This window comes from Manis javanica, chromosome 11 (assembly GCF_040802235.1).
Source record: "Manis javanica isolate MJ-LG chromosome 11, MJ_LKY, whole genome shotgun sequence".
Taxonomy (NCBI): Eukaryota; Metazoa; Chordata; class Mammalia; order Pholidota; family Manidae; genus Manis; species Manis javanica.
The window spans coordinates 54,420,044-54,446,267 of NC_133166.1; the positions used below are offsets into that span (position 1 = coordinate 54,420,044).

General features: G+C 45.0%; 1 protein-coding gene across 4 annotated transcripts in view; it reads left to right on the forward strand.

The window, feature by feature from the left end:
• EHF (ETS homologous factor) overlaps positions 1 to 26,224 on the forward strand; it is a 41,213-nt gene that overhangs the window by 3,373 nt on the left and 11,616 nt on the right. For 3 of the 4 annotated variants that reach the window (XM_017666702.3, XM_017666704.3, XM_017666703.3), the window contains exons 2-4: positions 17,491 to 17,590; positions 21,359 to 21,604; positions 23,795 to 23,857. In XM_017666702.3, the coding sequence (XP_017522191.2) occupies positions 17,494 to 17,590; positions 21,359 to 21,604; positions 23,795 to 23,857 (406 nt within the window). In that variant the 5' untranslated portion in view covers positions 17,491 to 17,493. The remainder of the gene's footprint in view (positions 1 to 17,490; positions 17,591 to 21,358; positions 21,605 to 23,794; positions 23,858 to 26,224) is intronic. The other variant, XM_037019871.2, reaches the window with a different exon arrangement.

Here is a 26,224-nt window from a genome sequence, read left to right on the forward strand (position 1 = left end):
ACTTCACCTCTCTGAGCTTTAGTTTTCTCATCTGGATGAAGGAGTTTGAATCTGATCATTTTTCAGATCCATTTCCACCCTCAGATTCTGACTAGGGTAAAGTAGCTGTGCCTGGAAGTCAGCAGGTATAGCCTGAGTTTGGGAAATGGGGTGGGAGATGCTCCTAGGGATAAGACAGGAAAGAAGATCAGTAGGAGCCCTTTAAGGGCTTCCTTAGGGCCTCCAGAATTCTGGCAGTGGGATACAGCTGGTGGAGGTAATGAGATGGGATACCTGGAGCCTTTATTAGGGGTGTTAGGGTCTGCTCCCATGACAACATATCATTTTTATCAATTTGCCTCACATCTCTGAAGAGGTGGGAGTATAAAAATAGACGAAGCTGACTGCTTTGTGACCACAGGGAGCGGTTGGTGTATACGAGCAGGCACTTTAATGACATCTTCTATAAAACACCAAAGCAGCCCACTAAGAAGTGAACATTCAGACACCCATGGAGCCCCTTTGGTTTGTGTGGTGCTGATCAACTCACTTGACTGTCCATGACTTATTGGGTAGCCGGGGTGGACGTGGACTCACTTCTCCTAAAGGAAGACCTGAGGGGTAATCAGAAGTGAGCGTGGCTGGCCTGGCGGTGAGCAGCCGGCCGGGAGACTCCGGGGTTCCCAGGCAGCCTCAGCCTGAGTCTGGGGCAACTAGAGCTTGCTGGAGGGTCAGCAGAGTGGCCCATATAAGGAGGCTCCCAGGGTGTAATTGGCCTTGTTTTAAGAGATACACCCTGTAAAATACTCCTTTGGAAATTGATTTCACTAGCACCTAACCACACTCTGTCTTCAATTTGTTTTATGGGGCTGAGCCCCTTGCTCTGGTTCACTGGATTCACATTATCTCTTCTCCTCCAATCTCCCCTCTGACCCCAGGGCCTCCTTCCCTGCCTTTCTCAAAAGTGTGTTCTTCGTTATTAAGGGTATCAGCCTATTTATTAAAATATGGCCAGCATAATTCTGTTCAAAACATGCTTTTTGGTGAAAACAAAGCCAAGAATAAAAAGAAGCCAAAATGCCTAAAGTAATATTTTGTTTATTAAATTGATAGACCACCTTGTTAACTGTACTATTCTCATATAATTACTTATTTTTACTTTTGTACAACTTTGTCTAGATGCTTTCTTTGATGTTGTTGTAATTGTGGTGAACTTAAAATTTCATATTTTGCCACCTTCCCCTCACTCAATATCGTAGACACAATTAAACAATCTTGGGACTGGGCCCTTTTTGGCCCAGTTGTGGATTTGGGAAATTTCAGCCATCCAGCCAGTCCTTTCTCAGCCCGATTTCTTCGTGGAATATAAAGAGGGTCATCTACTTTTTGTACATAACAATGGTGCTTGGAGAATATGGTTGCCTCATAGAGATTATTTTAGGATCTTTCTTAGGAACCTTAAAAAAAGTCCCTCAGTAGGACTAATGACACATCCTGGTAGATGAAGTAAGTGGGGTCTGAAAGGTGAAGGCTCTTTTCAGCCCTGGCTTCAGAGTGGCTGTCAACAATACTGGTTTTGTCTTTGCAGTGGGCTTCACATTTAACTCGTATTCAGACTCTGTCTACACTATGTACACTTAGAAAACCAGGGACCATCCTGCCATTTGCAACAACATGGATGGATTTAGAGGGTATTATGCTCAGTGAAATAAGACAGGCAAAGAAAAACAAGTACCAAATGATTTCACTCATTTGTGCAGTATAAAAACAAAGCAGAACAGAAGGAACAAAAAAAGCAGTAGATTCATAAACACAAAGAAGGGACTAGTGGTTACCGAAGGGGAAGGGTTGGGGAGGGTGAGTGGGAAGGGAAAAGGGATGAAGGGGCACTATAATTTGCAATCACAATACAGGTAGGTCACTGGGGTAGAAGTATAGCATAGAGAAGACAATTAATGACTCTATAATATCTTATTACACTGATGGACAGTGACCACAATCGAAGAAGTGGGGACTTGATAATATGGGTAAATGCTGAACCACACTGTGTTATGTATGTGAAACCATCATAAGATTGTATAACAATGATACTTTAATAAAAAATAAGTAAAAAGAAAGAAAACCAGGGAGCACCTAGCTTAGCTTTTGTCCACCTTAACTCCATCGGGCAGAAGGCTGTGAGTTGAGGAACATTGATGAAGAATAGATGTTGACTGCTTGTGTATCTGAAGGGGCAGGAGGCTATGAGATTTTGTTGCCTGGAAGCAGCTGAGATGTGGCACAAAGAACACTGGATTTAGAGTCAGAATACCTGGGTTCAAATTTGATTCTGCCATTAAGTAGCTGAGTGATTTTGTATGAGTTATGTAAGCCCTAGAATAAAAATTTTCTCATCTAGAAATGGGGTTAATAACATCTGTCCAGGGCTGTTGTAAGGATTAAATAAGATAAAGAATATGAGAGCACCTGGAAAAATGCTTGTGAGTAAATAATTAGTAAATCTTGGAAGGAAATTGAGGATAAATCCTTAATATGGGTGTTTTCACTCTGGACTCAACTGACTCTAGTGGATAAATAATTCTGGAATTTTGTTTTTCTAAATGACCGACCCTGGTTCTGCACTGTGACCTCGGGAAAGAGAAATGCAGCATGGCTTTCACTGGGGGAGATGGGCAGTAGGGAGATGGGATGAATCATGTGAATGTGGGGCTTTCAAAAAATTGGAGCTTAACTTGAGCTTTGCTGTAAACTGCATCCCCTGAGAGTTCCAGGGCAGACCTGGGTGGGCGCAGAGCACATTCTTATCCCTGGGTCTTGATGTCTGGCATGTGGGGGGCCCCAGAAAAACTCATCCCCATCCAGGCAGTTCACATGACTAACTGCAACCTCACATACCACTGCTTACCCCTAAATTCTTTCATAGTGTCTCCAGACGTCTATTGACTGCAGCTAAGGTACCATCCTGGGTATTTTACAGGCTTTGAGAAAAAATCCTAGTATTTTGCCAAGACGCTACAGAGTCTGCCTCTTGTTAAATTGTTCCAATGAGCTTCTAGCCACGTGGAAGTAGTTTCTAGAGGTGTTTGAGTTATCTTTGATGTTGATAAAATAGCGAGTGTTCCTAACCTGGGATCCAAGCATCTCTGGGTGTCCATCGAAGGGATTCAGGGGTTTTGTGAACTTGAATGAGAAAAAAATTATGTCTCTATTTTCAGTAATCTAACTAAAATGTACTGTTTTCTTTCAACATGAATGAAGGCAGAACTCCAAAGTAGCATTAGCAAAATCTGTGACTATCACCAGGAGAAATTATAGACATTTTCCTATCACATTACACTTCTTGAAGGTGTCTCAAAATATCGGTATATCCCTACTTTGTTATTATGGAGGCTATTAGGCCTACACTAGATATTCTTATTTAATGTGTTAATAAAGAAGCACATGTATTATGATGGCACACATTTATTTTAAAAAGTATTTTGATACTTACATTTAAAAATAAGCTTCCTTTCTGATCTTATTATTTCACTTTGGCATTTAAAAACATTATTGTGAGAAGAGGTCCACAGACCTCACTAGCCTATAAAATAGGTCCTTGGCATAACTAAAAGGCTAAGACTCCCTAATTGATAGTGCTCTCCCCCACAGGGCTAATGAAATGACCATTGAACAGCGTCAGCTAATAGAACGTCTCTGATAAAATAGGGGTATATGTTTTTCTCACTATTCCTGCTTATGCGTAGCTTTGGAGCTGTGCAGGGACCTCAGCTTAATGAAGATAATGATGATAATAATAAGAAGAAAGATAGTAATAATAGCTAACATTTGTTGAGGGCCTGCTGTAAGCCAGGTGCTATTATAGACATGTTCAATGTCATGTTTTGCTTAATGCTCCCAACTACTTCAGGGGGTTGTTTGTGGGGCAAAGACAGAAAAGGTTTCCCCCTGTCCTCCATGGTGGCAGAATACTGGTGCAGGTGAAGGCAAAGTTGGGATTGACTCCCTGGACAGGGCTGGAGTCACGGGCACACAATCTGGGTAGTCACATAGGGCCCAACACTTAGAAAGGCCTTGTGCATGGTTTAGTGCTCTCTATTGCTGTTGAAATTCTTAATATATTTTGAACAAGAGGCCCCGCGTTTTCCTTTTGCAATGAGCCTTACAAATTATGACGCTGGGCCTGCCTCTGGATGTGATAAAAATTGTTCCAATGTGTGACGGTGCCTGAGGCTGGGAGCTGGGAAGCTGCTGCGGAGAGGGCCCTGCTCCCGCTTACCCTGCTCATATAGCTGACCTTTGGTGGAAAGCTGAGGCCTGTTGAGGAGGGATGCTCTTGTGGTTGAGTTGATGAGTCTGAGAATTTTGTCTAAGCTTTCTTCTGAAGCAACTGGAGCAATTGGCTGGAAGGACTTGATTCCTTAGGAAATCTTTCTGGTAGGGAGGTGCTTCCCTTGCTGATGGGTTTTTTCATTGTTGTTTTCTAGTGAGGTAGGGGAAGCAGAGCAAAGCCTGTTCTGGAAGGGAAAATGAGACCTGGGGTGCCGGTGGTCTATTGTTCTTTTGGAAGGTGCTAAAAAGGAGCATGACTTTCTTTTCTACTGTCATTTGATGATTTTCTGTATAAAAATAAAGCCCTACTTCTTCTAAAGAAGAGGATCTTAAATTTGTGAGAAACTTCAGATGTTATTTGCTTCTGAAACTGCAAAGATGACTGGAATAAGCCCTATGGGTTTCTGCCAGTGTTTTTACAGCCACATTTTCACAAACAATTTCAGGGTGGTGGACATGTGCAGATGTGGGAGAACTTTCCTAGATTCATTTATCAGAGTGATGGAATTCAAGTTCCCAGAAAGACACATCCACAGGCTTTTCTCATCAGTGTGATGTCCATACACAGCAAATCTGTCCTCAGGACCCTGTGTGACAGCACAGACATGAGATGCTCTTCCAAAGAAGCCATATTTTCCCCTTAATTTTTCAACAGTTTTTTCCTGTTATTATCATTGCTCTTTTACCATGGCTAATACGTTTGAGGTGGCTTCAGGCAGCCACACCTAACCCCTGAGTCAACCTGGGACTTTCAGAGGAAGCCAGACTGAAGCTTTGACAAATGGGTTTGAGTGGCTGTTCTGTAGCATATGGACAGATGTATGCTAAAGGGAACTTTTATATTAGGGCACAAGGATCATTGATATGCCTCCTTTCATACTTAAGGAAAAAATTATGGGAGCTGTCCTTTAAGGATCTCAATTTCAAAAATAAAAGGGTGAGGTCCTAAGAGACACCTCCCTCTTTAGAAATACAAGGATCCATTTCCAAAGCTCATGGAATTATGTTGCGCTTTCCTCCTACCTCCCTGGTATGTTTATTACAATATATTCAGTCCATTAACTGGCTCTGTGTGTTTGGGTAAGTTGCTTAGCCTCTCTGTGCCTCCTTATAAGTAAAATGGGGATTTTGCAGGGATTAAATAAGAATTCATGCAAATTCCTAGTGTATTGGGAATGCTCAATAAATATAAACTGTCATCACTGTCATAGTTTTGATTGTTTTGTAATTATATGGGCCTATGAGATTCCAGATTGACAGTTATTGGTCTTTCTTTGGCTGGAGTATGTTGGTCTTTTCATGGGAAGAAACTTGAATCTCAAAATGGTTAAATCCATTGTCCCAGTCCATCCCAATGCCTCCTAGCTCCAACACCCACCTCCTACCTCTCTCCACCCTCCCCACATTCCTGTGCAATAGGTCTTATTTATTTTTCAGTCAACTGAAGGTGTTGTTAAATCTTTTATTTTTCTGGCTACCCGATTCGGTTCTGAGGCACTCCACTCCCTGCCCTGCTCATGACAAGAATGCTTGGGAATGCTCAGCCAGCCATATCCCTCCTCTGTCGGAACACCCTGTTCTTAATGCTCCTTGAAAGGCAGTGTTTCCGAGGCCTCCCCCCCACTGCCATGACTCCCCCATGAAGCCAGGGGTCTGGTGATAGCAAAGGGCTAGTGGCTGAGAGAAAACAATGGGGAGGTGGTAATCTAAGGGGACCTGGAGCATTGCCCACTCCTGTGCCTTCTTCTCAAGGCTTAAAAAGAGATAAGAGGTTTTCTGTGAGTGTGTGTGTTGGCAGGATGGTGATGATGCCATTGCTTAATTAGCATTGTCATGATCTCCATTTGAGTGATTTGTTTAGCCTTTGTGGCCCTTTTTAGCTTGAGCTCGTCATGTGGTATTGACAAACTATGAGAAAAGAGAAGGCAGTGATGTTTGATCTAATGCAGAAATCACACCTTGAACATCTCAGGTCCTCTCCACCTGGGACCTGGGACCTCAAGTCACTTGGCAGGATATGAGTGAGTCTACACAGCTTGCCTTTGAGGTAGGTACGCCTAGCCTTACTCCATTAGACCAGGGACGAGGGTCTTTCAAATCATGCTCATTGCCCAGAGCCAGATAAAGGAGGTCTGTGGAGAGGCTAGACGGAGATGCAGGCGCACTGAATCTCTGCTTCTGGAGGCGACCCGTAGACCACACCTACCCACCGAACCATGCTGACTTTCAGAAGTCAGCCATTTGGAAGAGTGTGGTTTGGGATTTGATCCTACCCCAGCAGGCCCTTCTCTTTCCTTGTTAATCTGATTCATGATCTCACCTGGGCTGCCTGGGGGCTGGTCATGTCATTCTGCAGATCTTGGACACCCCTCAGTGCCCTCACAGAGCCAGCCAATGGAAAAGTACACTGTCTTCTGGCTCCTTGGCCCTGGCAGCTCTGGCTGGCCTATTCGACACCTCCTTTTCTTCGGAGAGAGTGGGAGAGCAGCATCCAAACTGAAAGCACAGGGTTTTCTTTGGTTTTTATAGGAAAAACAAATTGGCATGAGTGCTCAGTCAAACCAGCTCAGGCAGTTTGGGCAGATGCCTTTCTTTGCTTTTTTCTGTTTATTTTCCAACAAATCAATGCTTAACTGCGTTGTTATTGGAGCAGAGCAACAGGTGCAAAAAAATAACTCTGCTGCCAACTCAAATGAAAAGATAGGGCTTCTACCCTCTGTTTGGTATTCAGAAGATAACAGAAGCCCCTGCCAGCAACTGAATTAACAGCTCTGTTTACGGTGGGTTTTATGTTAACAACCTGCTCCTACCCCTCTGACACATAAACATACCATTGTCTCTGGGAGAGACAGTCAGCCACCCAGACAGCCAACGACTTCATTCTGTCCTGAGTGGCTTTGGCTGAGGCTGCCTTGTGAAATTCAGGGCATCACCTTGTCTGCCAAATCAAGGTTCTCAGAAAAGGTTTCCTGTGAAGGCCAGGGCATGGGGGTGCAGGACAGAGGGGGACTGGTCCCACTTTTAAATGTAGTCTAAATTCTTCCCAATGTTGGTAATTTCCAAATGCCAGAGCAGGGTGCCTGGCTCTTTCTGCTCTTGCTCCACTCTGTTCCCAACAGGAGGTGGGGAATAAGCTACGCCGATTTGGGAAAGAGCTACCATTGTTTTGGAAGTGGTGTCTTTGCTGAATATTAGGGCAGGGCAGTGTCTGTGTTTTGTTCAGCACCAAGCAGAGTGCCCACTGCCTAATAGACATTCAATAAATATATATCAATTAGAAGGGATGAATAAATATTTATATTAATGAGACAAGCATTTCTTGTTGATAGTTTCTCTCTGCTAAAGGCCAAGACACCAGTTTTCTTGAATATGAGGGCTAAAATCCAGGGTGGTTAAGTAATCTTTTGAAAGGCTAAGGTGGGTGTGGGATTGGGGAAGGGGTGACTCAGCCAACCACAAAATTCTCTTGATGGAAGTAAAAATCCTCTGCAAATGCTGTTCTGAGGCTCGGATTGTTTGTTCAGCCTTCAGACTCATACCTGCAAGTAGCTGGGCATTGCTGAGCTGAGCAAATTGGTGGCACTGAGCATTAGGAACCTGCTTTATTTCAAGTTGGCAAATATATAATGACAGACTCTCCAGAGAAGGACTAGAGCTTAAGTTCTCTGGACTGAATGTGGTGTCTCTGACTTTACAAGGTTTTCCTGGTGTTTATGGATGTTTGCTTCAAGGCTGATATCTCCTGGAGCTAGTTATCTTGTGGAAAATTGAGGGAAGACAAGTAGGTGAGTCTATGACCAGAAGTTCTCAACCATGAGAGGGCTTAAGGATTACTTAGGGGAGGTTATTAAAAGTGTAGATTCTGATTCAGAGGTCTGGGGTGGAACCCCAGGAAACTTCAAGTTTAACCCCTCCTTGGCTAATGATGATATAGGTGGTTTTATAGACCAAACTTCGGGAAATACCTGTATGGCCTCTTCAGCCAAGTCGGAAAAGAAACACTGCCAGAGTAATCCTGGTGCTGTAGTCCCTGTACCTGTGCCTTTCCAAAGACCTACAAAGACCTATGGTTGAAATAGAAGGGAGGTCTGCTTTATTTTGCTATACCATCTTGACTCTATGATTTTTTGGTTTTAGAACAGTAAGGGGATTCATGGGGAACGGATGCTAAGGTTCAGGGTGGTGGGAAAAGTGCTGAACTCTTCACTGCATTGCCAACAGAGGTCCAGAATGACCAGCTTCCTAGTTCCTAGTTCAGCTGCTGATGGAGAGGGACAGTGGGGCCCTTTCTGGGTCACTGTAGGGGAAAGAGGCCACACCCACACTGACAATGGACTCTCACAGGCTCTTTCTGATAGGCTGGAGTAAACTTCTGTCTTCCAACTCTGACCCCACTACAAAGATTTATTAAAATTTCAATCCAACAGGAATGTGAGAGATTTCTTAAAGATCCATGGTGCCCATAGATCCGTAGATGCTCTTTAGAGGCCTGGGTTCCACAAAATACATGCAAAACCAGGTGTGGATGTGCATTTTTGGTAGGAGAGAGCTCTAGTTTCCGTTGAGTTCTCAAAGGCTCTGTAAGCTTTGATGATTCAAAGCTTGCCCTATCCTTCTTGGTTTGTCGCATCTGAATGAGAATGATAAAAGCCCTAGGGGTCATATAAGGTAATCTTATATTTTGAGCATGTATTTTGGTGCCTGTCCTCTGTCAGTACCTGCATCTTGTCTAGGTCTGGTACCAAGAATGATAAAATCAGCATAATATGTATATTTTCAAGGCTTACAATCAATAAACTGTATCTATAATGGATCAACACTTGGTCTTTCAATACTGCATTATGGCTCATGGAAATGTGTGAAAGCCCAGGAATAATACTTCCGATGTTGCCCCTGGGAACATGAAATGTCTGTTTCAAAACATGAGGATGTGAGATTACCTGTGATGTAATCCCAAGAGGATGAAATACATTCTTCAAACTTGATTCACATTTTAATTCATATGAAAAACATGAATTATTGCTTGTGTTACATTCAGTTAAATTTAACATGGATATGGATTTTCTTTTCTTCTCTTTGGGAGTAATTCTTTTGAAATGACAGTCATATTGAAACAGGAAGTCGGTAAGCAGTTGCAACATCCTTAGGGCAAATGTTGTGAATTCACCTGTTGGTAACTTTGATTAAGGTCTGAGAATGGTCTGGATATCGTTGTCATCGCAAAAGTAATTATTTAAATGCCTAATTGCTTCTCTGGCTTGAGGAGTAAAAATACCCATGAGGCAGTCAGTTTGGGGATGATGTGGTTGAATGAATAAAGGAGCAGGGAGCCTAGAAGAAGGCAGACTGGCTTTGACTTTCCATCCCCTGGGGCTGGGGACAAGCCCTGCTTAAGATCTGCTCTGTGGCCCGGAGAGCAGCCAGTGTCTCTTCACCTTCACAGCAGGAGCAAAGCGTGCTTCTTGGCCTGAGGTCTAATTTGGATGACGCACAAATAATTATGGGCCAGTTTATTTACAAAATATAAAATAAAAATAATTTTATTGAGTCATAGTAGATTATTTATATTACATATGTATGTACACATATTCTTATATATGACATGTAAGCATATATGTATAGATATGTTTTAATGACTAAAAGAGTGTCATGAATAAAACTGGCCCAGATTTTGAACCATGATAATATTCCTACCTAAGCGTATCATAGAAGTGGCAAAATGAAGGCAGCTTTCTATTCTCTCACCTGAAAGGAACTTTTGGATATCCTGGGAAGAGAGATGGCCTCAGGCTGCTCTGGCAAAGAGGGAAGAGGGTCTCAATCAGGGTCCCTGCATAACTGAATGAACCGGAGAGTTTTACAACCTTGGAGAAGCTTGATAAAGGTGTGAATGTCCAGAGGGCACAGGGAAAATACTATGACTGTGTATGGAATGGTGATGAGGAAGAATTGGGGGCAACTTTCTTCACTGGTGAAGCATCTCCTTCTCAGCAGAAAGTGATTAAGTTCCCAAAATTTGTTACTCAACAGTCCTAGGTTGCATTCACTTCTATCTCTTCTAGCTCTGATTCTTGCTAAGCTGTGTGACCTTGAACAAATTACCTAACTTCTCTGAGCCTCAGATAAGCCATCCGTTAAATGGTATGATGCCTTACAGAGTTATTGTAAGTATTCTGTGATAATGTATCTAAAGCTATTAGCAGAAAGCCAGCATATTTTAAATGTTCAATAAGCCCTAATGACTATGATGTAGTTATTGTTTTCATTTTATAGCATTTAGTTCTAGGTTCTATTAGCCCCACCATAGAGTAAAACACATACCTCCCTCCAGATGAACATGCCCAAGATGGGCTATGCTGATCTCTGCTGGCAGGTTCTCTGTATATTTGGCCTTGTCAGGAGCCCTGAGAATAGGTGCAGCTTCCTGGGCTCGGGGGTGCATAGCTGCAGCTCCAGAGTCCCAGTGGTGTCTATTTCCCTTGGCTTTTCTGCCCCTATGAACTCAAATCCCAGACCCTAATTTTGCAGTAATTGAGCATTCCTTGTGCTAAAGGACCTTGTAGGAGAGGTGAAACCCTTCAGTCTCACTCTGCCAGGTGCTTCCATTTTAGATGTGCTGCTTTGCACCTGCTGACCCCGCCGTGGTGTGTGGGAATGTGATGCTGGGGTGGGAACTCCGTGCTTGCCGAGGTGTGCCTCCACTGCCCCTGGCAGCCTCAGGCACAGTGGGTCAGGGAGGGGGAAGCAGGAAGGATGGCTTTCAGCCCCTTGAGCAGGGACTATGGCCAAAGGGCAGAGTATGTCTTCTGTGAGCAGATGCTGAAAGATGCTCTTGATAGCTCAGCCTAAGGGTGCCCCCATGCAACAGCCCAGAATGGGGTTGGGGAGGCAGGAAATCCAGCCCTAGGCTCAACTGTAACAGCTGGTATTGTGGAATATTATGTAGTTGCTAGAGGTTGCAGGTCTTGCTTGAAATGAGCTTGGCTCTCAATTTCTTGCTTGGAGATTTAATAAAATAATAGTAACAATACAGTAAATAAATAACAATAATAATTATTATAAAAACCAGCTAACATTTGCCAAGTACCTATTATGTGTCAAACGCTTGTACAAGCATTTCGCAGTTATCTTATTTTGTCTTTCAACAACCCTTTTTATATCATCTCAACCTTTTCAATGAGGAAATTGAGGCCCAGAGATGTTGAATCACTTGTCCAAGCTTGCCCATAGTAAATTAGCAAAGCTAGGATTTGAACTGTGGCCATCTGACTCCAGAGCCTGGAGCTTCCACTATCCTGCTTCCAAAGGGCCTACCCCGACCCCAAGAATGTCCCCGAAGCCAATCAACACAGTTTAAAAAGAAACTCATGGGCAGACCCTGTAATAATAGCTAATATTTCATGGATGCTTGCCATATATGAGATAATATTTGAGAACTTTACATTTTCATTTAATCCTCTCAACTCCATCTGCTCCCACTTTTTGTCATACGGGGAAACTGAGGCTTTAGAGAGGTTAGTACTTTCCCAACGTCAGCATAGCCTGCCAGGGTGCAGAATCAAAATTTCAGTGCTCACCGTCTGAATCATGGGCTCTTGCTCCTCAGAGCTGCTCTCAAGAAAATGCAGCAATGCTGGTCTGGGTCGGATGCCCTCTGTACTTTGAATATGTCCTTAAGCTCAGATGGCAGTGAGATTCAGGTTTCCCTCTCTCCCATTGTGCCACTGAGCAGCAGCCAAAATGTGAGACTCTGTTAAACTTTAGGGTCAGGCCAGGCGGTCTGCCACCACCCCACCCCATCCCATCGGTGCTTCCAGTACACTGTGGTCAAGCTGGGGCAGGAAGGAAACCTACCCTTTGGTGAAAACCTGGAGGAGGACTGGCCACAGGGTTGGTAGATTGTCTCTATGCATGGGTGGCGTAGAAGTGTTTCAAGTCCTTAACAACTTGGGGCACTGTGAGAGTTTGTGTTTAACCTGAAACTACCTGCTAACCAAGTGGGGAGCAGAAAGGGGCCTATCTTTCCCTCCAGGACACAGGCTGTGGCCACTGTAGCATGGCACAGGGCTATCTCTGTAAACATGGGTTTTGGATTGGCCAAACCTGATGGTCCATCATTTGTGGGGGGATTTGTTGCCTAAGGTTAAACAGGTCCTGGAGGGAGCCAGGCATGGGTACTCGGCTGTACTGTGATCTCTTGGGGAGCTGGCATGGCTCAAATGAAGAGCAGATGTTTGTCTCCAAAAGTGTCAGTCTTAGAAAGTGCTGTACAAAGGGTGATGTCCTGGGTGAACGTGAAAGTCTGAACAGTCGATGGGGGCATGTAATCAAATGCTGTTGTCTCCAATTGTTCCTACTTATGAAGGGGGATAAGAGAGTGTAGATGAAAAAAATCCCTGGATAGTCCACATTTCATTTCACTTTGGGTTTGAAAGAAAACTTACAGGGTTTTTTTGGGTGTACAGTTTTTGATAGCCCAAGTACAAATTTATCTATATCCCCAGAATATACAAAGGACTAGACAAAGGTGGCCCCAATACCCAGTGCATTTTCTTAAAACCCCCATTATGAGCCAGTCCCTCTGTATGTACCCTGTTGGGGACTTGAAAACCCCGTAGCTCCAGCAAGCCTATGTGGAGGTACTAATGCCATGCCTGGTTCCCAGGAGAGGATACAACAGCTCAGAAAAGTTCGGGGACAGCCCCAGCTCTTCACACCAGCAAGATCAAAGCCTGAGCTGTTGCCTCACAGGCTTTACTTTTAACCAGTGTTCCCAGGGGGGGTGATTTGCCCCCTGGGGTCATGGGCAGGTGCGGGTTGCTGCTAGCACCTAGTGGCTAAAGGCCGGGTTTGTGTCTAAAGCTCATTCAGCTTCCAGGATGGCCTGCAGCACAGAGCCAGCCCAGCCCAAGGCGTCACCCTGCAGAGGGGGGCAAACTGCTTTTCTCCGAGCACGGACAACTGAGGGCCACTCTCCACGGATCCCCCTGAGCGAGAGATGAGGAGAGCTGGGTTCCTAGCTCAGCCTTGTTTTTGACTTGAAGGGTAGAATCTTTTATTTTTAATTTTTTTATCATTAATATACAATTACATGAGCAACATTGTGGTCACTAGATTCCCCACACTATCAAGTCTCCACCACATACCCCATTACAGCCACTGTCCATCAGCGTAACAAGATGCTATAGAGTCACTACTTGTCTTCTCTGTGCCATACTGCCCTCCTCATGCCCCCCACCCCACATTATGTGTGCTAATCGCAGTGCCCCCTATTCCTCTCATCCCTCTCTTCCCGCCCAGCCACCGCAGTCCCTTTCCCTTTGGTAACTGTTAGTCCAGTCTTGGGTTCTGTGATTCTGCTGCTGTTTTGTTCCTTCAGTTTTTCTTTGTTCTTATACTCCACATATGAGTGAAATCATTTGGTACTTGTCTTTCTCCACCTGGCTTGTTTCACTGAGCATAAATTGAAAGGTAGAATCATTTTTATCAAGACTGAATTTACTTCTTCTTGGACTCCTGGAAGAAGTAAAATGTGTTAGGAAAACACCTTGTGAAGTGATGTTTAAAAACAGGAAAGGAAACTGACTTTAACTGAGGACTTGGGTGCCAATGCCGGACTAGACACTTTTAAACCCATTGTATTATTTATCCTTCCAAACATCCCTTAGGCTTAGAGGATGTTGACATACCCCTTAACTCCCCCTTCTAAACCAGGGAAGGAATTGAACTCAGACAGGTTAACAGATCAAGGTTATGTGGCTCAAAGATGGGGTGTCTGGATTCTAACCCAGGCCTCAAAGATTCCAAAGTCTCTTCCTCACATACTTGATACATTTTTTAAGGAAATAATTAAAGCTATGCTGAAGGTAAGGTAGGAAATTTCAAGTGGGGCATTAAATAATCCCCCTACTTTTTAATTAAAAGGATTGCTTTTTATACCACATAAAGTAATCAGTGTGTACCATAGAAAGTCTTTACTATATACCATATTAGTATATGAGAGTGTGGGTTATAATAATGCTTTTTTTACAATTCTCAAGGCACATTTATAATCCATTATCCTGTCTGATATCCTCAAAAGTGTTGTGAGGCTGTCGGTAGTGGGGGTCAAATGTCCTCATTTTGCACCTGAAGAACTGAGCCTCTGAGTGGGTGGGACTTGGTGGAAGGCCCTATGCTAGTCCGGGGCCTCCTGTGCCCACCCTAAGGGCACTGTCCCTGCAGCACCATGTGGGGCTTGACAAGCTGACCTTCTTTCATCACAAATGTGGGTATTCTCAGGTGAGCTCTGACTCACTAAGGGTTAAGTCACATAAACACTTTTATGGATAGTAACCATTTACTGTGCCCTATAAAAAAGGGCCCCTTACCATGCTGGCTTCTTTCCCTAGGAAAGAGGGTGCCAACAGGGAACAAGGCTTGTGGGTCCGGGATAGCCTCTTGGGGGGCTGAGGGACCTTGGGGCAGCTGTGACCCCCAAGTCGTAAAGGCTTCTCTGTGGGTTGATGCCTCTAGGAGGTCATGATGAAAAATACTGTCTGCCCTGGAAGAGGAGCTTGTGGGCATCTGGTCACTAGGGAAGAACTGGTCTGCATTGTCTTGCAACCTGTTAAGCTTTCTACATGGACAAGCTCATTTGATAGTCAGAGCCCTTTCAGTTTGAGGTCATTTGCCTTCTAGAGGTGGTGAAAATGAGGATCAGACGTCTTTGGCTAGACAGACTTGGGAGTTGCACAAGGTCATGCACAGTAAGCAGGGAACCTAAGGCCTGAGCCCTTATCACCCCACCACCAAAGCTGGGGTGCTTTGCCCTCACACTACCCTGCCTTCTAGTTTTCTGGGAAGTGGTGAAGAGAAATCCTGAGCCTGCTGAGGAGTAGCTCACAGTTGACCAGGCAGGTCTTGCTTCCAGTGAAAGGGCCACTTTGAAACAACCCCCCACACAAAGAATTTCAGGGAAGCCTTTCCTACCCATCCCCCGCACCCTGGAGGGCTGAGCAACCCTCCATGCGGATGGGATGGGCTCTGAGCTTCAGCCCTTTCAGGGTTAAACAGTAACCTTTCTACTGCTTGTGGTTGAGCAAATGCTGGCGAGGAACCAGCCCAGCCTTGAGCAAACAGGAGCCTGGGGCCAGGCCCCCCTCTCCCAACCTCTGGGGGCCTGGTGGTTTTCTCTTGCCTTAAAGTTCCCCATCTCATTTCTTAGCTTAGGGAAATTGCTCTAGAAAGCCCATGGGAAAAGGACTAGTTACTATGAAAAGGAGAGGGGGGTTTCACTTGAGTTGGTTTTCCTTCTCTGAGAAAGAGAATCACAGAGATTTCTGGAAGGGAACTTAAGAATCAACTTAGTCACCTTCTTTAAATTTTTTCATGGGGAAACTGAGGCCCAGGTTGTTGCTGGTTTGGGTTATCCAAAGGTGTATGATTCTTTTCATACACCTGCCATGCACTTGAGCCCTACCTTGTACCAAGTGCTTCAGGTATAGAAGCTCATTTAATCACTAACCAACACACATGGTAGATGGGGATCTGCAGTTTTCCAATGAGGAAACTGGGGTTCGGCAAGGCTAATAACTTGTCTGAGTTAGTACTAACCTTAGCTGGTAAGTGGTAGAGCTTGGAATCAATCGCATCTCTTTCTGGCTTCAAAACTCACATTTTTGTGGTGACCCCTCCCACCCCATAGAACCCAGATCTGTCACCCCGGCTCTGTTACAGTGTTTATCATTCCCATGCTGTCTTTCCTTCTCTACCTTCTTCTTAGGCTGCATTCAGGCCTAATTATTTGTCCAACAGCCTTGATGATAATGTTAATAATCATCATACATGATCCTGCTTAGCCTAGTTCAACCCTTAATCACTGCTCTAGCCCCAGTCCCTAGAACAGTACCCAGCCCCTTGTAGGACTAATCAGTATGTGTTGAATGAATGCATGAATGAATTTTTATGCCTTTTCCAGACCACTCTGCTTCCCTCTCAAGCCCTACATAGAACCAGAGGAGCAGGAGCTGAGTTGGAGGGCAGGGCTCTGAGGGCTGGAACCACTCTGGTTGGGCAGTTTCCATCCTGGGGCACTGTTCACACCTGAGGATGCAAGATATCCCCCAAACAGGTGGAAAAATTTCCGTGGCTGCTGCTATAAAGCTAGCCTGCTTTCCTTACCTCTCCCCTCTCTCCTTCTAAACATTTTAGAAAGAGCAAGTTACCTTTATAGGCTGTGGGGAATGCTCAGTCATCTTCTGGAAACAGGCTGCTCTTCTTTTGAATGATTGAGCACACTTCTAGAGTGCCTGGCTCGAGGGTAAGAGAAAACTGTAGATGCTGGATGATAGAGGTGAATATTTCTAAAGTGTAAGATTTTCACATTGTTTAAAAAATCCCAACAGGCCCATGGAAGAAAGGCTCTTCTCCTGGTCCTTCACAGAGAAAATGTGCCCTCAGACTGAGAAAGTTACCTTCAGGTCAGCTTTGTAGCCAGAGGTATTCTCCAGGGCTCTACAGGGAGAGGGAAAGCTGGTCAGAATTTTCACCAGGAAGGAAGGGATGGGGCAGTGTGTTGTCAGAGAAACCAATGGATCCCTGATATTCTCATGGAGCTGAATACTTGAGGAACTCTAGGTAAAACATGACTAAGGTCCTCTGGGACCAGCCCTTCCCATGGCAGATACATGTGCTGAGAAGACTTCTGGCTGCTGGGCACGGGGCTGCTCAGGTGTGCTGGGACCTCCGAATGTCTGACATCAGGTCAGAGCTCCTGCACAGGTGCCCGGTCCACACTGCTACCAGCTTGGATTTCATTGATTGCAATTCCACTTTAAACAAGATCTCTTTGGCATTTTCACTTTTGTAAAAAAAAAAAACCCTTTGGCTGCTGGCCAGACTCGCCCTGTAAGCAGGTATTGCATTTTCCTCCTGTTTCATTCCTGATCAGAGATTATTCATTTATGAATGGGTGGCTGTAAAAACTTGCCTCATGCATATGAAAGTTGAGCCTGGAAATTTTTAATTGCCAGTGAGTTTTGCTTTTACTGAAAGGGCTGTGGTAACATGCTTTGGAGGCAATAGATGGAAGGACAAATTCTTTTTTTTTTCCTTCCTAAATTAACTCTATGATCTGTATCCTCAAATGACGTTTGTCCAAGAGGTGCTGACTGACTGAACGGGCTGTTGATCCCCTTACAGATCATGATTCTGGAAGGAAGTGGTGTAATGAATCTCAACCCCAACAGCAACCTCCTCCACCAGCAGCCAGCCTGGACAGACAGCTATCCCACGTGCAATGGTAAGGGGGCCGGTGGGTGCCAGTGTCGCTCTTCACGGGGTTTCTTCCTTTGCTTTATTAGGCTTCATGTCCCAACCTAATGTCTGAAAAATGCAGGTTTTATTTGGCAGGGGCTGTGGGAACCAGAGAAACTCTTTATGCTGGAGGTCCTCACAGATCCCCGGGGCTCCAAACAGAAACTCACTTGAGATATTCTATTGTTTCCTCCCAATTTTCAAGACCTTGGGTTGGTAGCCTGGCAGAGAGGGTGGCAGAAGAGATGCCCAAAGGGAAGGCTACTCGTTGAAGCTTTTAACAGTGTTTGGCTGGGATATCCAGATAGAATAGGAGACAAAGGAGTGTGTGTACATGTGTGTGTTGTGCGGAGGCATGCAAGTTAAGGTGGAGAGGGTTATAGCAGTTTACTCTTTCTGTTTCATCTTCCAGTGATCTCCCTTTGTAAGGGGAGGGGAGATTTGTTAGGAGACCATGAATCCTCCTTTAGTGCCTTAATCTAGAACTGATTGATTAGTAGAGGGAGGGTCTGGTGGGGGTGCTTATAGAGGGTTTGGTGATCAAGCTCACAGCCAACTGTAGAAGCTGAACTAAATAAAGTGGTTGCTGAGTTAGCCCCCCACCACACTGTGAAGGCATTCAATTTAGGCAGATTTCTGTGCATCACAGTGCAGTGAGTTTAAGGAACTGGGGCCCTTCTCCCATCCCATACCTGTTGCTAATTTCCTTGCCAGAGACTCTGCTGCTCTTGCTTTCCTTGAATGAAAATAGCCTGCTGGTGAGCAGAGTCGGGGAAGCAGAGTGGGAGGATAAGGGAAGGGTCATCTTAAGTAAGCAGCCTGTCCCCGTGCAGCAGCATCTCTTTCGATTTGGAACCCCAGCCACACATGGTCATAGAGTGATCAGGTGACCTTGATCACCTGCCCCACCAGATTGCTCCCCTTTTTGGGCACTAACATTTTTTGCTGCAGATCTTAGATTCCTTGTGGGAATCTCAAAGGAGAACTCCAAACAGGGCAAAAAGGTTCTTCAGGCTGGCAAGTCCCCAGACCCCTGGGCCCTGTATTAAAGCAGTGGCCCCCATTTGCTTTGGAGAAAGCTGGGGCAATGTATTAACAGGGACTAGAAGTTAGGTGCCACTTTTACTTCTTAACTTCCAGAGGACTCAAAAAAGGGCTACCTCCCGGTCATGACTGATGAGGTGGGGGAGGCCAGCTGAATCACAGAGAAGAGCTGAACCCACAGAATTTTCAGTGTTTCTCCTGAAACTCCAGGAATCTGGTGAGTCTGCTGGCTAATAAGGAGAATCCCCCAGTTAACTTCAGACAAAGTTCTCTGGTCTCCCAAGTTCTGACAGGGCACAATATCAGGAACTGTCCTTGAATCTAGATCATGTGAAGTTGAGAAAAGAAATTGTTCCAGGTCTATTATTCTGTTGTTGAGAGTTGCTTTTTCTTTGTAAACCCAGAGCTGCACTGTCACAGCAGCATAATTCTTAAAGTTCTTTGACAAATATAAATATATAAAATATATGTGTGTGTATATGTATATATATATATATATATATATAATTAAAGATTGAAGACTCAGGGATACACAAAAAATATATCCCATCCTTAAACAGTTATTTTTGTGAGACACCATCGAAATGGAGGGAAATGGAGATATCCAATCTAAGCTTTGTGTGTGTGTGTATTTAGGGATATTTCTACATAATTAAATTTTTGGACTAGATTTTTCCCATCCTGTTTCCACTGACTTCCCCTTCAGAGTGCAAGCTGAGGGTTTAGGGCTGATTCGTCTGGCCATGAGGTATGAGAAGTAAAGCGTATAGTGTGAGTGGCAGGTGTTACCCATGGCAGACACCTTTGTGCCCAAATTAGTTAGACCTACTGCTCTTAGTGCTTCTGAAGTCTCTAAGTAGTGGGTGGATTCTGAGGGGGTGAGCAAAAGTGGAATTGGGCTGGAAACATTCCTGCCTCAGCTCTCCTCCAGGGGTGTTGAGGGCTAGGCTATGGCCATTAGAGGAATCAAACCTTTTGGAGCTCTTTAGCTCCTTGTCACTCAGACTGTATCCACAGACCAGTATCATCATCATCATGTGGAAGCTTGTTAGGAATGCAGAAACGCAGGTCTCACCCCAGGTCTATAGAATCAGATTCTACCTTTGAACAACATTCTCTGGTGATTCATAATTACATTACAGTTAGAGAGGTATTGATCTAGCACGATCTTGAAGAAAAAGTTAGGGACAATATTCTTGCATTATGTTTTTCTCTACTGGTCCATCCTTGAATTTGTGGGGAATATTCGCATGTGTCATGTTCAGTTGGAGCTCCCCTGCTTCAGCTTGGTGGGCTGCAGCAGTGTCTTCCCCTTGTCCCTGCCTCTCACCTTTCCTGGAAGAGAGCTCCTTCCCTTGACCTCTGTTTTCAAGGGAACTGGAAGATCTCTCAGCCCTGTTGCATTTTTGCCAAGCCCCCCAGGACTTTGGGCTGACTTTGTGCTGTTCTCTTAAGTGAACATGAGAGAGTCACATACAGGGATGGCAAGGCCAACTTAGGCTCAGCAGTATTTATTGGCTTGACTAAGCTTCACTTAGACACTGGTATTTGATTTAGCCATCTCGTGAATGCACCCCACAATTCTTTCAGATTCCTACATTATATTTTCTTTGGCCACAAATTCCACTAAAGAAATACAGAGCAAGCACCTATAATGGCAAAGTCACGGAGGTGGTTTTTAACAGAAGAAACAAAGATCAGTAAGACAGAGTCTATGACTTTGAGCACACAATTTACGAAGTACTTAAGAGACCCTTGATGAAAAGCAGAACAAGACAAAAGCTATTAGGAGAAATACAAGAGTGTCTCCTGGAAGTTCAGGGGATAACAAGTCTTCACAGTAGGTTGTGGGGATTGGTGATGGCCTCACAGGGTGGTCAAAGTCTGCAAGCTGGGTAAGAATCCAACAGGGAGTGATTGGCAGAATATATACCAGGTTAAAAGAACAGCATAGGAAAAAAGGCAGACGTCATAGGTCACTTGAAGAATAGTGAAGAGCCTCAGTGCCTGGCTTAGCAGTTTTGTACCTAATTTCAGTGGATAATAGGGAATGAGTGAAGATAACTGAATAGGGAAGTGACCTTATAGTACAGCTATAATAACCAGTGTAGGGCAGGGGCACATCAGTACAGTTGACAGATGGATGATCTGGATCCCTATGGGAAGAAGCAAAGTAATCACAGGGAAAAGAACCTTACTCTAAGGTCTCATTGTTCCTTGAAAATGGTCTAAAATTTGAGTATGTATGTGTCTAGGTGCTTGTGAAAGAGAGGGAAAGAATGGGGGAGAGAGAAAAAAGAAGAAGAGAGGGAGAGAACTATGTGGGTGTGGACAATAAGCTCAGCTGATGAAACTGTAGCAATGTTTTAGTTTCATGGTACTTTGCAGGAGGTGGGGAACAAGCTTTTGACCTGATAGCATTTCAGCTCTGTGTCCTGGTCTAGCACCCAGGGGTAAGTTCTATGCTAGGGAGGTTATGAAGATGCATGGAGGTTATGTGATTGGCCCCACCACAAGTGGGGACAGAACCACCTTTTCTCAGAGCCTCCTGCCCAGAGCCTGTCTCATGCTCCAATCCACACACTGGTGCCCACGGACTGTGCCTGTGCTCCCCATGATATGTGGCAACCAGCAGTGCATCCCCACATCTGAGATTAGTATGCCCAGGACCAAGCACGGGTCACTCACAGGACCACCTCCTGTTTTGCAGTTTCCAGCGGGTTTTTTGGAGGCCAGTGGCATGAAATCCATCCTCAGTACTGGACCAAGTACCAGGTATGGGAGTGGCTCCAGCATCTCCTGGACACCAACCAGCTGGACGCCAGCTGCATCCCTTTCCAGGAGTTCGATATCAATGGCGAGCACCTCTGCAGCATGAGTTTGCAAGAGTTCACCCGGGCAGCGGGGACGGCGGGGCAGCTCCTCTTCAACAACTTGCAGCATCTCAAGTGGAATGGTGACTACCTCTCTCCCTACCCACTAGGAGCCTGCTGGGAGGAGTGCAGACTCACAGTGGCAGGGTTCCTTGTCAGGGACATCAAAGGATGGTCTCACCTCCAAATACTGGTTGCCGAGGTAGGGAGGGAGAAGGAAGGTGAGAGAAGATAAGCAAAGCTCAAGGATGTGGTGTGTCTAATCCATAAAACCCAGTGTGATTTCATTCTCTTCTATGGTTAATTTTCAAGGAGACAAGGTCTAGCAAGGGATCCACAGAATACTTGCTACTCTCAGGAAAACTTTTCTTCTTTCCCCTGAAAACAGGGCTCAGTAATTAAATTCCCAATCACCTGTTTGTTAAGATTATCATGGCTATTTTTTTTTTTACTTCTAAACCTAGGTTCTTAAAATGGCCCCTAAGGCTGGTAAGAAGGTAATGCAAAATTAGGTCTATGTTTGCGTTTTGGGAAGGGAGGAGGCTCACAATATTTCAGCAGATCCTTAAAAGATCTAAAACTCAAAAAAAAGATTTAGGACTAATGGTCTGGACATATGAGGGATGTTTCTGCAGTGATTTCTGGAACTGATACTGCTCTAGGGCCCCAAACATGTCTCTCGAGGCCTCACCTGGAATACAAATAGGCTACCACTCCAAATGCTGTCCATTCGTGATAGCTGATTCACACATGGACACATTTTATACTGGCTTGTAAGGCACGGCAGGGTAGACAACTCATCGTGGTGTGTCTTTGACCCTGGCATAAGGTTCTCCTGGTAATGCCAGTAAAAAATGATCACTTGAAAAGCAGTGATATTGAAGAATAGTGAGCTGGCCTGTCCACATGAGAACAGGCATGTCTGTCTCAGCAGAACCTGTGTTTGGGCAAGTAGCAAGGGCTTGGGCAGCATGAGTTCCAGGGCTGTGAACCAGATTGAGACCCTGCCAGCTGCCATCAGCACCGAGGAGGACCCGGAGTCTGGCTGCGGAGCCGGCCGCTGTGGCGGCCATTCAGGATGAGCTCCTAAAGCCGGGCACTCCCTTCTGTCCACCTCACAAAGATGGTTGCTCATTTTTCTTTTACTATAACCAAACCAAATAAGGCTCTATGACTAGCCCCCAGGAATCTTCAGAAAGAGCCTATTTACTTGACAAATTAAAAATATTCACCTCCCCACCTCCAATTAAATCCTCTTCTTTGAAGTTTTGCCCTGATTAAAGCCTGAGGCAGGGAGGCCTGGGAGGCGCTCCGGCCCTCTTGGACGTTCCATGGCTTGTTTGGCTCCATGCCCCACTGCATGCTGCTGGTGCCTCTGAGAGCCTAATGACCAGATCTCTCACCTTTGTTTCATTGTTTGCCTTTTTGTAGATGTTCTATGAGCTTACATTTATTGAGTGTTTACTTATACTGGATACTCCAGTTGGATTGACTCATTTAATGACCTTATGAGAAAACAAATATTGTATCCATTTTACAGATGGGAAAACTGAAGATCAGAGAGTTAAGTTGAAGTCATTTATAATCTCTGAGATAATATTTATGCTTTGAGATATTTGTAGTCTGGCTGGGGAAGAAAAACACCCTAGCCTCATTCAGATGTACATATGTGCTTATGTGTATGATACTTTTAGAGAAGTGTTGCAGGCATAAACAAAGGAAGATCAATGCATTTATCCAGGAATACCTGATAGATTGGATCCAATCAAAATTCTGATTCAATTTAAGACCAAAGAAGAACCAAGCTAGTTAAATTAAAATGGTTTTCCCTGTATTTTTGTTATCATTTGATATCATATCTCAGTATTAGAAAGCACCTTAGAGGCCATCTAATGACTTTATCTAGTTTAATCCTCCAAATTTACAGATGATGAAGCCAAGACCCAGAAAGGTGAAGCGCTGTGCAGCTCTTAGTGAAAAAACTGGTCTTCTGACTTCTGAGGTTCTAGTTCCTCCATACTAGATGTCTTCCCTGTGCAAGGCCAAGTAGTTCCATCTGATGAGGGGGCCCCAGCTACTGCTTCTCTGGGTCAAGGACTCCAGGCTTGAGTTTGTAGCTGCTGAGAGGGAAGCCTCGTCCCATAAGCAAACAAAGGTGAACAGGCAGTGGGACTGGCAGAAGCTCTTCCAAGACACCAGCTCTGTCCTTGTTTCAGCATCAGGTTTTGGCTCCCTGTGGGCCCACTCTGATTTTCCCAATCTGTCCTTCACAGGCCAGTGCAGCAGTGACTTGTTCCAGTCCACACACAATGTCATTGTCAAGACAGAACAAACAGGTGAGTAGTAACAGATGAAGGGAACCAGCCTGGTAGGAAAAGCCCTGGGAAGACAATGGGGAGGGAGCGCTAGAGGGAGTGTGGGAGCAGGATGGATCCGTGTTTTGGCAGGAAACCCAGGGACACCTCTTTCCTAGTTGTGTCCACTGGGCCACCCCTCCACGAGCCTCATTCCTTGCCAACTATTTCTGATGTCTTGACTGATGGCGAGCCTAATTGTGTCCATACTCTTTGCTGCTCACTGCTGGTCAGGGCATCACCCAGGCTCCATCCAGTTCAGGAGCCAGGAAGAGTGCAGTGTAAGTGGTCCTCCCTCTCACACCAAGAGAGTCAGGGGATTGGACATGGCCCAGGTAGGAGAAGTAAGAGGAGAAGACAAGGGTCAGTGTCTCATCTCCCCACACTCCTTTGGTGGGAGCGTGTTTCACAAAATGGAGGAAGATGCGGGCTTGCTATCAAGTTACTATAGTTTCTGGGGGGCCCTACGAGCTTCTATATGAGTGTTCAAAGGCAGCAGTGGGACCCAATTCCTGCCTTCTGTGCACTTTTAGCAGACCCTGTTCTGGGCTCTGAGTAGGGTCTGCAGCCTCATGGCATCTACGTTCAATTATGTTCTCATCCCCTGCCTAGTTACCCATCCTTCATCTGTCCCAAATCTCTGTCTTGGGGACCTTCTATGATTTAGTTGGGCTTGCAGGGGGCAGTAACTGCCTCAAGACATTGTGCCCCAAGGCCTGGCAACACTCAGAGCTCCTGACATACTGATCTTTGACCTATGACCTCTCAGTCTAGGGAGAGCTTTGTGAGTCCCCCAAAGTCTACTGTCCATGAAAACACCGTGCAGCTGCCACCACTCCGTGGTCACTCCCCATGTCCACTGCAGCGAGAAGAGCCACAGGCCTCCCTGAGGGTTGCATGCTAGTCACCAAAGACAGAATTTGACCTCAGGTGATTTGTGAGTCACTAGGCACCAAAATTGGCCCCATACAATTATTTACTCTTTTATAAGGGATCTAGTTGGCTATTATTAAACAAAAAACAATAGCTGCTAAGCATGTTAATTAGGTTTCCCTAGCTTTGCCCTTCCCCTCACAGAGACCTGGGGTTGGGTTATACAGATGGTCTGTTTGAGGTTCTGACTGGTGTAGAGGCTGACACAGGACTTGGCCAAGAGGATGGTGCCCTATCCCCTGTGACCTGACAGAGAACTAGGAGCCAGAATGGTATTGGAGAGGTCCCAGACAAATCAATATTTCCTCCTTGACTATCCAGACATTCTTGTGTTGCCAGTTCAGAAAAGTTGAGCCGAAGGGTGGAGAAGAAGGTCCACCCTGGGAGGAAGGGAGAAGAGGCTCATAGAGAGACCAACACCCCCAAATCTTTTTGGTTCAGTTTGTTTTCAGAGACAACAACAGGTGTATGAGGTGACCCAACAAGGAGAGAGGGTGTAACCCCAAGAGATTGGGCTTGGGGTGCCCAAACACGTAGCTATTAGTTAAAATACCAGCTAAATCTCTATGTCGTAAACAGGAGGCCTTAGCCAGTGAGTCAGGTTTTATACCATTTATGCTATAAAAACAAAATGAAACTCGGTCATGGCTTACCACTCTGGCTCTGAAATTCAGAACCTGGGCAGGAGGAGAGCCAAAGGCAGCCTAGACCTGTGAAGGGGGAAAGCAGGAAGTCCTGGAAGGGACAGATGAGAACTCCTGCCAGGTCTTACAGCTCATGGCCAGCCAGAAAAGAAAATGCTTCTGTTGGAGACCAGCCCAGACATGGGGTTGTATAGGAGTTGGGTGTCATTTTGGGTAGGTGGAGGGGAATTTCCTTTGAATCTGAAATCTGAAGAGTCAATTAGAGTGAGACGTGCTTACCCAGCACACATTGAAGAGAGAGACGGAGAGAGAGACAGACTGGGTACTCTTTCCTTTTCCGAGATGGGGCAATGGGGCCCTATTCTTTAAAGTTTTTTGTTTTATTTGGAAACACTCTCCTCTCCTTCTCCTCAGTTTTGTTCTGGGAATTATATGTCACCCCTTAAGCTAATTGGAGAGATCCTGAAGGGAGGAGGCTATCCCCTAACCTGAGGAGAGACTCTAGATTTCAGCAATGAAGACACTGTGATAAGACTGACCAGACTTTTTCTGAAAGAAACATAATTAATTTTCCTAGGAAAATTTCACTAGGAACACATATTGATTAATCATGAATTTATTTGTCCCTAACAATGATTTTTTTCTAATGTAAAAGTATTTTGGTGATTTTGCAGTAGAATGCAAGACAATGCCAGGCTCCTGAACCCACCCCCTGCCATGAGCAGCCTGGGAAAATTTCCAGGAAGCCAAAGCATTGGCCTAGGACAAGATC